Genomic DNA, 15,374 nt, shown 5'->3' on the forward strand with positions numbered 1-15,374 from the left:
TTCTTGGCCTGAATCTGCTTGGTGGACCAGTCCTCCAAGTGGTCGGTGCCACCGGGCACGTCGACCAGCCTCTCCTTGGTGGCAGCCCCAGCGGCGCCACCTCGGGCCGCTCTCCTGGCCCCACACCAGATTGGTCTTCTTGGGAGATGCCCTTGAGGCGAGGGCACCGGCTTCTCGCACTGCTGCCAGAGGTGGGCTCGGCAGGGCTTCCTCCGTGCGCTCTGTGGGCAGCTGCCACAGCGGCTGATGGGCACCGGCATGGTACTGCTGGCACAGCTATGGCTCAGGGAATGTAGGATGCTGCTCTCTTTCAAAGGCTTGAAAGGCATTTCCCCTTGAGGCAAAATGTGTGGGAAGTTCAGAAGCCAAATTTTTTTTTAAGATTTATTTATTTATTTATTTCTCTCCCCTTCCTCCCCCCACCCCGGTTGTCTGTTCTCTGTGTCTATTTGCTGCGTCTTCTTTGTCCGCTTCTGTTGTTGTCAGCGGCACGGGAATCTGTGTCTCTTTTTGTTGCGTCACCTTGCTGTGTCAGCTCTCCATGTGGGTGGCGCCATTCCTGGGCAGGCTGCACTTTCTTTCGGGCTGGGTGGCTCTCCTTATGGGGCGCACTCCTTGCGCGTGGGGCTCCCCTACCCGGGGACACCCCTGCGTGGCAAGGCACTCCTTGCGCGCATCAGCACTGCTCATGGGCCAGCTCCACACGGGTCAAGGAGGCCCGGGGTTTGAACCATGGACCTCCCATGTGGTAGATGGACGCCCTAACCACTGGGCCAAGTCCGCCGCCCCAGAAGCCAAATTTGAAGCAAGTTAGAATGCGGCCTAATTTTGAGCAATTGATGGGCTGTCGGACAAGAGAATCCCTGGGACCTGCACAGGCCCCTGTCAACTTGAGGGTCTCGGAGAGTGAGGACAGCTTCCAGGTGTGGTGAGTCCTTTGGACCAACGTCCAGTTCATAGTGTTGCTAGAGAGGTCAGCATGTTTTTCTCCCTTTTAATGTGCATGTTTACTTTAGCTTTGTATTCACTCCACAGTTTTAAATTGGGAGTACTGGTAAGTGTCTAAATTCATGTCAGTCAATTGGAATAATAACCACAAACACATATAGTACTTTTTATGGCTAGATGCTATTTGAAGAGTTCTCCAAATATTAACATGCTTGTTATGACGTCCCTATAATGTCGGTATGATTATATCATCATCCCCATTATAGAGATGAAGAAAATGAGGACTAGGAAGCTTAAGTAAATAGCCTGAGGTCGCCCATCAAGGAAGTGGTGGAGCTGGGGCTTGGATTAAGGCAGTGCTCACAGCCACCAGGCTCCGTCGCTCCCTGCAGGGCCCACGACCAGGAGGCTGGGTCCCCGAAGACCGTGGAATCTGAGGACCCTGAGCAGCCACGAGCGGGTGAGTGCTTTAGGAGCTGACGACACGATGGTCAGTTCACTGTGAACTGGAGAAGATGCTGATCACACTCTCACCACTTTCACAACCACAACCAGCCATGACCACCCGTCACCAGCCCCACCATGGCACAAGCATCACCAACAGTCCCCAGCATTGCCGTCAACACCTGCGTCACTAGTATAGCCACCATCGCCACCATCATCAAAGTCACCACCTTCCTCATCGGTATCAGCAGCGCCACCATCCCCGTCACCACCACCATCACCTCTAGCACCACCACCTCCATCATCACCAGCGCCACTGTCACCATCTCCACCGCCACCTCCAGTGTCATCGCCATCACTCTACGTCCGTCCTCAGCACCAACACCTCAAAGCAGGTACCGGGAAGCCAAACGTTTTGTTTTCCGCCTGGAGTGTTGGTCCAGCAAGTCTGCGTTCTCCATCACTCCTTCCACCATGGGCCGAAGGGGATGTGACTGTCACGTGGAGGGAAGTGCTGCCTTGCCTGGGATCCAAGACCCTCCAGGTTTGACCCTCTGGCTTCATCTTTAGCAGCGAGCTCAGCTTCTGGACCGGAAGGGGCAGGGGAAGGTCTGCTCAGTGTGTAGGCTTAGGACCCCTGAGGTGGATGAAAGCTGGGATTAACCCCTCCTGCCATTGTGAGGAGGAGAATCAGAGGGCCTGGGTCTGCTGTGCTCGCTTTCCTGTCTCTGGAGAGGAGGGAAAGGGAGTCACTCTGGACTAGTAGGTAGGGTCAGTGGTCACATCCTGATGGTGACATCACTGCACCTGAACCGTACAGAGGTAAGGTTTCTCATCAGATCAGAAGACCCATAGCCCTATCCTCTTTCCTGAAAGTGTGATGGGAAATCAAAGCCCAGACCCCTGATGGAGGAATTATTTTACAAAGAAAACCAGTGAGCCCATGTTTGAGTTACATTAACAAATGGTGCCAGAAGCACAGATTGTTGAAATTCTGGGATGGCTCAGGTGGAAGATGGTGGACCCCACTGGCTGTCCAGATCTATGCAGGCAAGCATTAAACCTCCATGGTCAGACTTCGGAGCTTTTTCTGTCTCCTTAAAGCATCTTTATAAAGTTCATGCATTGAATTCTGATTCATGAGAACAAAATATGTTTGGGGTGGGAAGCAGACTTGGCCCAGTGGTTAGGGCATCCGCCTACCACATGGGAGGTCCAAGGTTCAAACCCCGGGCCTCCTTGACCCATGTGGAGCTGGCCCATGCGCAGTGCTGATGCCCGCAAGGAGTGCCCTGCCACGCAGGGGAGCCCCACGCGCAAGGAGTGCACCCGTAAGGATTGCTGCCCAGCGCGAAAGAAAGTACAGCCTGCCCAGGAATGGCACTGCACACACGGAGAGCTGACACAACAAGATGATGCAACAAAAAGAAACACAGATTCCCAGTGCTGCTGATAAGGATAGAAGCGGTCACAGAAGAGCACAGAGCACACAGCAAATGGACACAGAGAGCAGACAGCTGAGGGGGGAGGGGGGAAGGGGAGAGAAATAAATAAATAAATCTTTTAAAAATATATATATATGTGTTTGGGGTCTCTTTTTTTCTCTAATGCTTTCTTCCTGCCTCCCTACCCTTCATTTGTTATTATGCCTTGATTAAAGCCAATTAAGCCAAGATGTGATGGATGATTCAGAGATTTTCTTCCTTGTGAAATTTTGAGGCGGCAAGGTTGACACTCTGCTTTTAATCCTTCCTCTTGAGAGGTAAAGAATTTCAAACTAGGAATTTTCTTTTTAAGTGTTAAAGGTACACAAATAATATTCCACCCAGATTAGAATTATGAGATAACTCCTTTTCTTTTATTCTGCTTCCTATTCTTATTTAAAATATTTTTATAAACATGTGTTGATTCAAAAAGGAAATAATAGTGTTCCTAACGTTATCTAGCAAACATACTCCATTCCTGTTTATGTAACTATTTGCAGTTTCTTCTCAATTTGGGAGTACCTAAAATCACTTTTACAATAAAAAGTGATTGCATCTTCTTATTCTTGAAATAAAAACATAATTATACTTCAGTCGAATAGCAGAATTTCACCATATAAAGGACACAAGATCTGTTGCTCCAAGTCACCTATATTTAAAAGTGACATGCAAAAATCAGTATTTTCAATTCAAATGTTTTGCTCACATAATTGACATGGTTAAGCATTGTGTATATGATAGTATATACCTCTGTGATTGCAACATCACCCACAAGTTCAAGGATATCACACTGAACTATGCATTCGGAATTCATGCTTCCAGAGGCAAGGTCAAAGCCAGTGTTGATTAGCATATTCAGGGCAAATTCTGAAGTCAAAGTCAATATTGCATCCCAGTATTACTCCCAACCTGTCAGCCTACCCTCAGAGACATTTTGAGCCCCCATAAAAAGTCTGAAATAATCTCTTTTCCAGCTCAGCACCCAGGACCCTTTGCAACACAGGATTTCCTCAAAACCTTCAGGATCATGGAAGGGACCAAAATAAAAGAGGGGGGGGGGTTCCCCGCTTATTTTAAACCCTGTCTTTAGAATTTTTTTAAGAGTCAAGCCAATGAGACCTTGTACAGTCCATTTTGGAGGGACTTGGTGGTCTCCTGGAGGTCAGAGGTCATGACATCCCATTTGAAAGTTCCAGAAGGCTGTGATCACAGATAATGTGCATTTTTGGTTGCGGTCTGTGGTATCGATAAGAGCACATCCTGGTTTATCTTGAATCTGTCTGCCTGCCCAGTGAAGAACCTTATTTGTAAACCCAGCTTTCATACTGATTCTGAGAAGGCTGCTTTTTTTCTGTTTTTTAAAGATTTCTCCCCCACCCCCATTGTTTGCACTCACTGTCTGCTCTCTATGTCTGTTTGTTGTGTGCTCTCTATGTCTGCTCATCTTCTTTTTAGAAGGCACCAGAAACTGATCCCGGGACCTCCCATGTGGTAGGGAGGCACTCATTTGCTTGAGCCACCTCTGCTCCCTGCTTGTTGTGTCTGTCTCCTCATTGTGTCCTCTTGTTGCATCAGCTCACTGCTCCAGCTGGCTCTCATTCTGGAAGCACCAGGAACTGAACCCGGGACCTTCCAGGTGGTAGGTGGGCACCCAACTGCTTCTGCTTCCCTTTTTCTATTTTTTGCTTGTGAATGGTCTAGAACTGTTGTGGCAACATCTTGAGACATGGGAAACTAGTCTTTTTCCTGTTAAAGTTTAAGGCAACTCCAATTTTTGAAAGTTTAAGGCAGTTGCTTTTCAGTTTGCTGAGGGAGTTTTCTAGGGGGCTGTTCCTGGGGAAAGGGTCCCAGCAGTGTGCTGGAGCTGCCCCTCCTGGCATCACAAAGGCTGCACATACCCACGTCCCTCCCCAACTCCACATCCTGTTCACACTAGTAGCTTGAAATCAGCCACAGAAATGGGCAAGCACTACAAATAAGGACGCTTTTTCCCTGAAGAGCCATTTGTTAGACATTTACCAGCACCCCAATGGTAGGGCTAATGAGATTCTGGGGTCAGATGAGGGGAGAGGAAAGCTGGTTTATCTAAACAGCTGAGGAAACAGTTAATTTTCTTCATCATCATCATCACCACAGCTATTTTCCAGTGTTCACTATATGCTAGGCACTGTTCTGAGGCTTTCATATATCAATTCATTTTATTCTCAGAAGAAAAAAAACAAAACCTCTCTGAAGTACATACTATCTATCATCAACCCATTTTAAGAGGAAGGATTGGGAAGTGGATGATGGATTATCCATTTGGATTTGGGCAGAATAGTTTGGGTTAAACCTTGACAATGGACTTGGCCTGACTCGACTGTAGGAAAAGGTTTTCCATTGGGTTCTAAGCCCTCTCATTCCCCAACCCCTGCCTGCCACAGGACAGGGACCATCTGCCTTATCTCTGAGACCCTTTTACAGTTTTTGTGTTCTTAAAGCAGGTACCAGGGCTGCCCACAAATACACCTCCCCCTCTGTCCTTCCAAACACAAGGCAAGGTCGCACTTCCCCACCCCTCTTGGAAGTCAGACCTTGTTAGGTGACTCGCTTTGGCCAGTGCATGGAAGTGGAAGTGGCAGGTATCATTTCTGGCCAAAAGCTTGAAGCAAAAGTGCATGCTCTGCCATTTTCTCTCTTTCCAGTGCCAGAAACAGGCAACACCCCAGATTGTGGCTGTTCCATTGTAGCTGGAGTAGTGCAGCTCTTTCAACAAAAGAGAAATGAACTTTTGTTGCTCAGGCCCCTGAGAGCCTGGAGTTGTTTGTTACTGCAGCATAACCCAGCCTATCCTACCTGATAGTTCCCAGTCCCAGGTAGGACCTGGAATGTGACAGTTTCTACAAATGAATGAATGTATATATGGGAACAGGGTCAGGGTCATAAGTTCTCCTCCGGGCTGGGGGTGAGAGGAAATAGCCAGGGCTCAAGCTCGTTCTCTCACAAAGGCCTCTGTACCCGGGCTGGGGTAAAAGTCAGGCAGGAACCTTTCATTTCCTCTGGCCACACAGTACACGCTGGACCTTTTGCCCTGATTCTTTCCCCAGTGGTCAGTACTGGGGGCTCTTGAGAGGGGGTGAGGAATGAGGTACCACAGGGACAGGGGCATGGAGATACAAGAAGAGCCTAGGAGATGGAGATGAGAGGGAGCTCGAAATTTGGAAGTGGACACGGGAGGTGGCCTGATAAACAGGGGAATTAGAGATACAGACATGGGAGATAAATATAAGACAAGACACACTGAATGGGAAATCAAGAGCACAGGAGAGTGGGAGACAGAAAGGGAAAGGGGGGTGGGAAGGGGACCAGGAGAAAGCGAGGAGGGGATGATGAAGGGTCAATGGAAGCAGATTTAGGGACACAATGGAGAAGAGGTGGAAAGAGACAGAGGCCCCAGAACTGGGAGGGGATGGCAGGGAAACACAGAGAAGCCCTTGCAAGGAGCCAGGGGTGGGGCACCCCTAGTAGTAGCTCCGGGAGTCTTTGCTGGTGGTGGAGCTGGGACCAGTGCTGGAGACAGGGCCTCTGCTGGATTCTGACTCTGCACCTCTGCTCTCTGCAGCTCTGGAGCTTTCTGGGCCTCTGCTGGACCCCACATATCCAGTGGAGACCGGGTAGCTACCAGAGCTGGTGGGTCTGAAGGTCACGGGGCCCCCACCAGAGCTGGGTTCACCGAAGGTGGTGCGGGTGGACGCCTGGCCCATGCTGGAGCTGGGGACTCCGAAGGTGACGTGGCCGATGTTGGAGCTGGTGGCCCGGCCTCCGCTGGATGTCAGGATGCTAGTCCCGCGGTTCAGGATGGAGCCAGGGACAATACTGGGGGTCGTGGCAGTCTCCAGGGCTGTGCCTGAGCTGGAGAAGCCCACGCTGGGGGTGTTTTCCGCCTTCCTCATGACGTCGGCCAGATCCTTCTGGTGTTGCTCCCGGGACTGCTCCCGAGCCATCTCCCGGGCCGCCAGCTGGGAGGGGCAAGTAAGTCAGGGTCCCAAGGGGGCTGAGGCTCTCCCCCGGCCCCAGCCCCGCAGGCTCCCGCTCTCACCAACTTCACCACTTGGTTCAGCAGCTCCTCCTTGCTCATAGGGTAATCATCTTTGGCCTCAAAACCTGGGGGGTCCTCTCTAAAGTAGGGGGAAATTGGGGTGAGGCTGGACTCTTGACCTCCTTGGCCGATGGCACCTCATTGCTCTGCTCAGAGTTGCTGAGCTAGCCTTGAGCGCCCTCTCCCCTTTGGTCTACCCTGGACACCATCTGCCCACACAATCCCAGAACCCCTACTCCTTCTGGTTCCCCCAAAGTAACCACTTCTCTTTCTAACTCCCCCCTAGGGCCACAGCCACCCTGGGGTCCTCCAGAGCCTCCCCCTCTTGGACCTTGCTTACATATTGTCGGGAGGCTGAGGTGGGGGCACCTTCTTCGGAAGCTCCTCGAAGCTCTGGCCCAGCACCAGGAGGGCAGCGTTAGCCAAGCTGGAGGAGGTGTAGCCCTGGAGAGTGGATAACCCCAGTAGTCCCTCAGGCCCAGGCCCCAGACCCCAGCACCCTGGCTTCCCGGTCACCCACCTTGAACTCATTGAAGGCCTGGACTGTCAGGAGCTCCACCAGCCGCTTCTCAATGAGGCTCAGGAAGAGGCCAATGTCCCGGTCTCGCATGTGGTTCTTGACCCCTAGGAGGTCGTCGATGATGGAGCTGTCGCAGTGTGCCTTGGTGAAGAGCAGCTGGATATCTGGGGTCAGGGAAGGCCAGGCTGTCGGGGATCTGGCACCCACTGGGGGTCAGGCCTGTCCCTGCTCAAACCCCCACTGTCCCATTCTATGGGGACAGGAATGAAGGCTCCAAGACAGAGAAGGACTTGCCCAAGTGGAGAACCCTTAGGTGGCAGGAAGGCACCACTGTGCACCTGGCCACATGGCTTGGAAAGCCATAAAGCAGAAGCCAAGAGAAGTAAGAGGAAAACTGGACAGAGGCACCTCCACAGTGGGAGACTTTAATACACCCCAGTTAGAAGTAGACTCAACCTCCATCTGACCCAGCAGTTCCCGGCAATTCCGTGTCTGGGGATCTCTCCTGGAGAAATACACATGTGCACCGAGTACGGGTCCGAGAATTTTCATGGCAGCTTTGGGGTTTTGTTTTTTTTTTTGCTACCAAACCCCAGCCGCAAGTGACTGGGTGAGCTGATGTCCTACACCAACTACATCAGCCATACACTGGATGGTCCTACATGGACATACAAGTGCATGGCCCACTTTTATTTAGTTAATTAACTGATCATTGTTAATAAAGTAAAAAGCTCCTGTGACCTTAACAAAAACCTACATCCAACTATACAGCATCCCCACCATCAATCACTTTGCTTCTCCCACCCAGAGATACATCATCCTGAAACCCAGGTCCATAGGTCCCTTGCATGTGCTTCTTTTATACTTTCATTGCATTTCTATCTATTTCTAGAATATATATTGTTTTTATATTTTACTTGTGTTTAACTCCAGAGAAGGAGTCTCAGTGGCATTGTCCTTAATCCTAGACAATGGAAAACAAACTCAACGGCCATCAGTAGAAAAATGACTAACTTTAGAACAGCCATTTAAGAAATACCGGGGGGGTGGGGGCGGTGGGGTTGAATAGGACCTCATATTTTTTTTGAATGTAATATTTTTTTTTTTTAATGAATTAAAAAAAAAAAAAAAGAAACACAGATTCCCATGCCGCTGACAACAGAAGCGGACAAAGAAGACAACACAGCAAATAGAGAACAGACAACTGGGAGGGGAGGGGAGAGAAATAAATAATAAATCTTTAATAAAAAAAGAAAAAAAAGAAATACCGGACGTCAAAAATCAAGAATGTGGGAAGCAGCTGTGGCTCAATCAGTTGGGCTCCCATCTACCAAATGGGAGGCCCTGGGTTCGCGTCCCAGGACCTCCTTGTGAAGGCAGGCTTGCCAGCACTCTGTGGAGAGCTGCCAGCCCAGGCACTGCAGAGTGCCACATTGTGCCAACTCAGCAAGATGACACAACAAAAAAAAAAAGGGAGACAAGCAAAAATACAGAAGAGCATGCAGCGAATGGACAGAGAGCAGACAATAAGCAAGCAGCAAGAGGGGGAATAAAATAAAAATAAATACAGACACAGAAAAATGCACAGCAACATGGACATAGAGAACAGACATCGAGCAAAAAGCTGCAAAGGGGTGGGGGGGTATAAATATATATATATAAAGAATGAAATAGAACTATATTTTTATTACCAACATGAATGAATCACCAAGAAATTACTGAGTGAAAATAAAAGCAAATAGGACTGTGATATATGGATATCATCCATTTATGTTAAAGGAAAAAAAATAGGTTTTCTCTGAGTAGATATATATTTGTCAATTCAAAATAAAGTTCTCTAAAGATTACCCCAGCATGCTGAAAAGGAGATTGCCTTTGGGGAGGAGGAAGATCATCAGGATTGGGAGATAGTTATGTTAAACAGAATAATGCCTCACACTCACACAAAGATATCCATGTCCTAATCCCCAGAACTGTGACTAAGTAAAGTTAACCTGGCAGAGGCTGCTAATCAGTTGACTTTAAGATAGGGAGGTGACCTTGGTGACCCTGGATTATCCGGATGGGCCCACTGTAATCACAAGGGTCTTTAAAAGTAAAAGAGGGAGGCAGGAGAAAATTTAGTCAGAGAAGGAGGTGTAATGACAGAAGCAGAGGTTGGGGGGATATGTTTCATCAGCCACTGCCAGCTTTGAAGATAGAAGGAGCTACAAGCCAAGGAATGAAGGCAGCCTCTAGGAGGGAAGAGGCAGGAGAACAGGTTCTCCCCTACAGCCTCCAGAAAGGAACACAGCCCTGACAACACCTTGATTTTAGCCCAGTGAGTCTCATTTCAGACTTCTTACATCCAGACGGTAAGATAATAAATCTGTGTTGTTTTAAGCCATTGTATTTGTGGTCACTTGTCACTATAGCCATAGAAAACTAATACAGTAGTCAAGGGAGCCTTAGCTATAATTTTGTTGTTGTTGTTTTACTTTTTTTTTCCTCTCCCCTTCCCCGCCCCATTGTCTGTTTTCTGTGTCTATTTGCTGCATCTTCTTTGTCTGCTTGTGTCATTGTCAGTGGCACAGGAATCTGTGTGGTTTTTTTTGTTGTGTCATCTTGTTGTGTCAGCTCTCCGTGTGTGCGGCACCATTCCTGGGCAGGCTGCACTTTCTTTCGCGCTGGGCGGCTCTCCTTACAGGGCGCACTCCTTGCGCGTGGGGCTCCCCTACGCGGGACACCCCTGCGTGGCACGGCACTCCTTGCGCACATCAGCACTGCGCGTGGGCCAGCTCCACACGGGTCAGGGAGGCCCAGGGTTTGAACCGTGGACCTCCCATGTGGTAGACAGATGCCCTAACCACTGGGCCAAGTCCACCACCTTGTTTTACTTTTGACAATAAGAATTTGCTTTTCTTGGAGTAATTTTAAATTAAATTTTTGAAAGTAAAAAATTGACAAGTGAGGCAGACAGGTAATAAATTAGAAAAACACTAAGTATTTTCAACCAGACAAAGACGACATCATCTTTTCAGACATACATGGAAAAGACACAAAACGTTACCATGTCTTAGTTTACCAAGGAAATTGCGTAAATTTCTGAATGCAAAGATGATATGGACCGTATGCTGAAGTAAAACATAGGACGACAGTGCGAATGTCAGCAGAAGGAAATGGAGGCATACCGTTGCCCTCCCCTGTTCACAGCCCTCTCGCGGCTGCCGGTGCCCCCAGGAGAAAGCCCTGGTGCCTGGGCCTGGCTCCTCTCCAGCCAACTCCCCATCTGTACCCTTTGCTCTCCACTCTCTGCACAATCCCTGAAATCACCCAGAGTCTTCGGCTGCTACACCTTCAGCTGGGAGCAGTCCTCTCTCCCTGGTTTGTCAGTTAAATACTGATCCTTCAAAACAGCCCTCAAGCATCGCCACTTCCCGAAAGCTTTCCATGTCACCCCAGCAGAGTCAGCCTCTTGGAAAGGATGCTCAGAGGGACCCATGCTTGGTTTGAGGCTCTGCAGTTGCCTTCGTGAAATGCTTAACAATTTTTTAACAAGGGAGGCAGCATTTTCTTTCTGCAGTGGGCCCCCTTACCTAGCCAGGCCTGCCCCCAGATTGTGTCCTCTGCCGCAGCGCCCTCTCTCCTGCATCCCAGCCCCTAGGCCGGTGTCAGCCGCCTCCATTCTCTCCCCACCAGATCCACGTCGCCTACCACAGGTCTTGACTCAGAAGGTCAGGGCGACAGAGGGAAGGGGGATCTGCCAAGAACTGAGCTCCACTTGCCCCCCTGCTTGCTCACACGCACACACTCGGTCGCTCTCCTTTAGCTTTCCTTCCGCAGGTCGTCCCACCTCATTCTAGTGACATCCTGCACAGTAGGGACCGCTAGCCCTGTTTTCAGAGGAAATGGGCTCAGCAAGAAGAAGCCACAGACCAAGCTGGGCTCACAAATGACGGAGCTGGGATTCAAAACCGGTGCGGCGTGACTCTTGAGCCCTCTGCACTGCCACTTTCTCAGAAAGTAAGAAGTAGAAGGAATGAATCGGATGTGGCTAAACTGATAGAGCTACCGCCTACCATATGGAAGGACCTGGTTTCTATCCCTGGGGCCTCCTGGTGAAAAAGAAGAGAAAGCGTATGACAAGCCAGTGCCCGCACAAGTGCCCTTGAAAATCCCACTTAGTGAGCCAGTGCCCCGCTCAAGTGAAAGTGAGTCACGCAGCAAGATAATGATGCATCAAAAGGTAGACAAGGGGAGAGTCAAGGTGAAGCACCACAGAAACCAGGAATTGAGGTCATGCAATTGACAGGGAACTTCTCTCCACATTAGGAGTCTCCAGGAGCCAATCCTGGTGAATCCTAGAGGAGAGAAAATGAGAAGAGAAAACACAGATAGCAAAAACAGCAGGGTGGGAGGAGGGGATGGGGAGGGAGGATAAATAAAATAAATATTTTTAAGAAGAGAGAGAGAAGTAGATGGAGCCTGGACGGGTGGGTAGCTGGATGCACGTGGGTGGACGGATGCAGGATGGACGGGTGGGTGGAGACCCATGGAGATGGAGGGAGTGCCTCCGCTCGTGGGTCTGGGGCGTGCTCCTCTCATCTCCCAAAGGGGAGAGGGTCCGCCGCAGGCACTCACCGGCCTTGAGCTTCTCCAGGTGTGCCCTCAAGCCCTGGACTTGCGCCTCGAGGGCCTCGGCCTCCGCGTGCACCTCGTCCGCGCGCTGCCGCAGCGCCGCCTGCTGCTGCTCCAGCAGCGAGCTCCGGCCCTCCTCGCGGGCGCGCGCGCTCACCAGGCCCTTCTGCATCTGCCGGGGCGCGGGCGGCGAGGCGCGCTGGGCGCGGCTCGCGGCGGGTGGGAGAGCGGGGCGCGGGGTAGGGAAGGAGGAGGAGGAGGCCGGGAGGGGGGAGAGCGGGGGCGGGGAGGGCAGGGCTCCCTCACCTCCTTGATCTCCTCCTGCAGATACTCCAGCTCTGAGTTCTGCTCGTTGATGAAGTTGAACTCTGCGAAGTTGCGTTCCTCGACTGGGGAGAGCCGGGTGCCGAGAGCCCGAGCCGGGCCACGCAGAGCGAGGGGGCGAGAAAGAAACATTGAGAAAGAAAGACACAAGGAGACACGGAGGCACGGAGGCGGGGACAGAGAGATAGATGGATCCGGGCAGGGATGCAGAGCACATCAGGGCGAGAGAAAGAGCGCGACAAAGAAAACCCCACGACTCGGAGATGGGCAGAGAGTCAGTGATGCGGACGCAGAAAAGCGAGCGGGCGAGAGAAAATGCAAGCGACGAGGAAGGAGAAGTCCCGAGGGCCGCGGGACGGCGAGAGGCGCGCGGTGGCGGCGGCGACTTGAAGAGCGACCCGCGGGCCGCAGGAAGGGGCGGGCGACCGGCACGCCGCGGAGCCCCAGAGGAGAAAGAGATCCGGAGGGAGAGAAAGAGGGGGACAGAGAGCCAGACCCGTGGGGGAGAGACGACGGGCCCCAGCACACAGGGATGACGGGGGCAGACGGGAAGACAGGAAGATGCGGAGGGGGGCGTCCTCCCTCCTGCCGGGTCCCCAGGGCCAGGCTGGCGGCCGGGGCGCCCGGGGACGCGGGCGGCCTGCCCTAGATTCCGGAGGCGCCCGGGCGCGCGCCTTGGCCCCGGGTTCCGCCCTCGCCCCACTCACACTCCAGGTACTTCTGCACCAGCGTGTCGGGGTCGCTCTCCCCGGTCAGCTGCGACAGCTTCTTGAGGGTGTCCTCATATCGTAGCACCAGTTTCTCCTGGGAAGTCTTCCGGAGGCCTTCGGCCACCTCCCGGGCTGGGGACAGACGCCGCGGAGAGGCAGGTGGGCGCGGGGCCTCGCCAGCGCGTCCGCGGAGGGAGGGGGCGTGGCTGCTCCCTGCCCCGCCCCCCAAAAGCCCCGCCCCCCGCCTTGGCTCGGGGGCGTCGAACCCGCTGCACCCCGGGACTGCCGGGCCCCGCGGTTTCCGGGGCCGTGGGGGGCTCACCCCGCTCCTCCTGCTTGGCCACGACGGCGGGGTCCGGTTGCCGTTCGTTGTTTTTGAGCTTGAGGAAGCCGTGCAGCTGATCCAGGTGCGCTATCTGCCGCTGCAGGGTCTGCACCTCAGTCTCGTTCTGGGCCACCTCCTTCTCCGCCCTCTCCCGCAGCAGGCCCATCTTGGTCTTCGCTTCCTCCCTGGGGGCAGATCAGCTGGGGTGAGGGAGAAAGAAGTGCCTTTGGGGCCAGTCTGGGGCGGCTGCATCTATCCTGAGGCCACACCAAGCAGACAACCTGGGTTGCTAGAGCTCAGTCAGATGAGGATTACGGGATGAAGCCGGGGCGGGGTGCCGGGTCCCCTAGGAGACCATCTGGGAGACCCGGCTATTCTGATGTGACCCGTGGAACTGGTGGCAAGATGGAGGCAATGGTGCAGCAAGAAATTATCCCCAGAACCTGAAAGGTATTCCCAGGTAATCCCACCCTGGAGGTGTGGGGGGCTGGGGCCAGCCCCATTCAGGGCCTCTAGCTGAACAGGACGATGACATCACCACCACGTGAGCTCACACCCTGTCTGGGTTCGAGGATACCCTAGAAGCCACACCCATTCAGCTGGTCTGCTCAGCTGAAAAGGTAGCCTTTAAGCTCGTGAACGCTTTGCAGTCACCTGTCAATTCAGAGGGCTCTGATCCTGCTTCCCAGGTCACAGGGTCCCATGTCAGAGGGTCTTTGGGTCGGCAGATACAGCAGGCAGGTCTCATCAGGGTTCCTGCCACGCTCCATTCCAGTTCCACCACCTCACCTTTGCCAGCCTCACTTACCTCTATTCAAACTCCCGTCAGGCCTCCTTTGTGGGATGCCTCCCCAACAGCCACCAGCGCCAGCCCGCAGCATCTCCCCCCTAGCCTCTGGAGGCAGCCCCTCAGGGTCACAACTCACAGCTCCCTCTGAGCCTTGGGCTCTGTGCCTGGTTTGAGACCCCTGAAGGTCAGGGAAGATGGAACCCAACTTTCTGGAAACCAGGGGGCAGAGGTGCTTTACAACAGCATCTCATGAATCCCCACTGTAGCACCTCAATCCATTGATTATTGCCATGTCACTGTGCAGAAAACTGAGACTCAGGGGTGGGGGGAGTGACTTGCCCCAGTTCACTTGGCAAGTTAGTCCGGGAGGCACCAGCTGGTCTGCCAGGAAGAGATGGTCACCATGTCTGCCCTGCCCTTCTAACTGAGGCCAGGCTGTCCTTCGCAGTTCACTGGGGGAGGTTGGCAGAGGTGAGATGGGGGAGCGAGTTCCTGATGAGGCATAGGCTGAAAAGATGAGCTAAAGTGATCACATTCCCTCTTTCAGAATTTGAAATGGGAAAGACTAAGAATAAGACAGCCAGAAGCTGAAGCTAGAAGAGTGTTAGGGAGAAGTCACAAGAGGTCATGGGAAGGCCAAGTTATGAAAACACAGAAGCTATGCGTGAGCAGAAGCCATGAGGTACAGGCCTCTGATGGGTCCTGGCAGACCCAAGTTCTGATGAGACAGAAATTGTAAGGGTGCTTGCTTCGGCAGCACATATACTAAAATTGGAACAATACAGAGAAGATTAGCATGGCCCCTGCACAAGGATGACATGCAAATTCGTGAAGCGTTCCATATTTTTTATCAGAAAAAATAGACTTTAAATGTGAAACAATTGTGAGAGACAAAGAAGGATACTACATTTTAGTAAAAGGGACAATCTGTCAAGAAGATCGAACAATCATAAATATTTATGCTCCTAACAAGGGCGCCTCTAAATACGTGAGGCAAACGCTGGAAAAACTAAGTGAAAGAATAGATGCATCTACAATAAGAGTGGGGGATTTTAATACACCACTATCAACTCTGGACAGAACATCTCAAAAGAGAATCACTAAAGAAACAAAACATTTGAACAGTATATTAGA

At 51.9% G+C, this 15,374-nt stretch overlaps 1 protein-coding gene and 1 non-coding gene across 4 annotated transcripts in view; one reads left to right on the plus strand and one right to left on the minus strand.

Moving 5' to 3' along the window:
- Positions 1 to 5,055: 5,055 nt before the first annotated feature.
- Positions 5,056 to 15,374, minus strand: part of ODAD1 (outer dynein arm docking complex subunit 1) — a 43,979-nt gene continuing 33,660 nt past the window's right edge. For all 3 annotated transcript variants that reach the window (XM_004451142.5, XM_004451141.5, XM_071209358.1), the window contains 8 exons: positions 13,448 to 13,635; positions 13,123 to 13,257; positions 12,398 to 12,480; positions 12,095 to 12,263; positions 7,475 to 7,638; positions 7,295 to 7,398; positions 6,955 to 7,033; positions 5,056 to 6,874 (listed from right to left, as the gene is read on the minus strand). In XM_004451142.5, the coding sequence (XP_004451199.1) occupies positions 6,377 to 6,874; positions 6,955 to 7,033; positions 7,295 to 7,398; positions 7,475 to 7,638; positions 12,095 to 12,263; positions 12,398 to 12,480; positions 13,123 to 13,257; positions 13,448 to 13,635 (1,420 nt within the window). In that variant the 3' untranslated portion in view covers positions 5,056 to 6,376. The remainder of the gene's footprint in view (positions 6,875 to 6,954; positions 7,034 to 7,294; positions 7,399 to 7,474; positions 7,639 to 12,094; positions 12,264 to 12,397; positions 12,481 to 13,122; positions 13,258 to 13,447; positions 13,636 to 15,374) is intronic.
- On the plus strand, positions 14,982 to 15,088 carry LOC111762501 (U6 spliceosomal RNA). Its single transcript, XR_002795601.1, has one exon. It is a non-coding gene; the product is annotated as a U6 spliceosomal RNA (small nuclear RNA).

Source organism: Dasypus novemcinctus, chromosome 18 (assembly GCF_030445035.2).
Source record: "Dasypus novemcinctus isolate mDasNov1 chromosome 18, mDasNov1.1.hap2, whole genome shotgun sequence".
Lineage (NCBI taxonomy): Eukaryota > Metazoa > Chordata > Mammalia > Cingulata > Dasypodidae > Dasypus > Dasypus novemcinctus.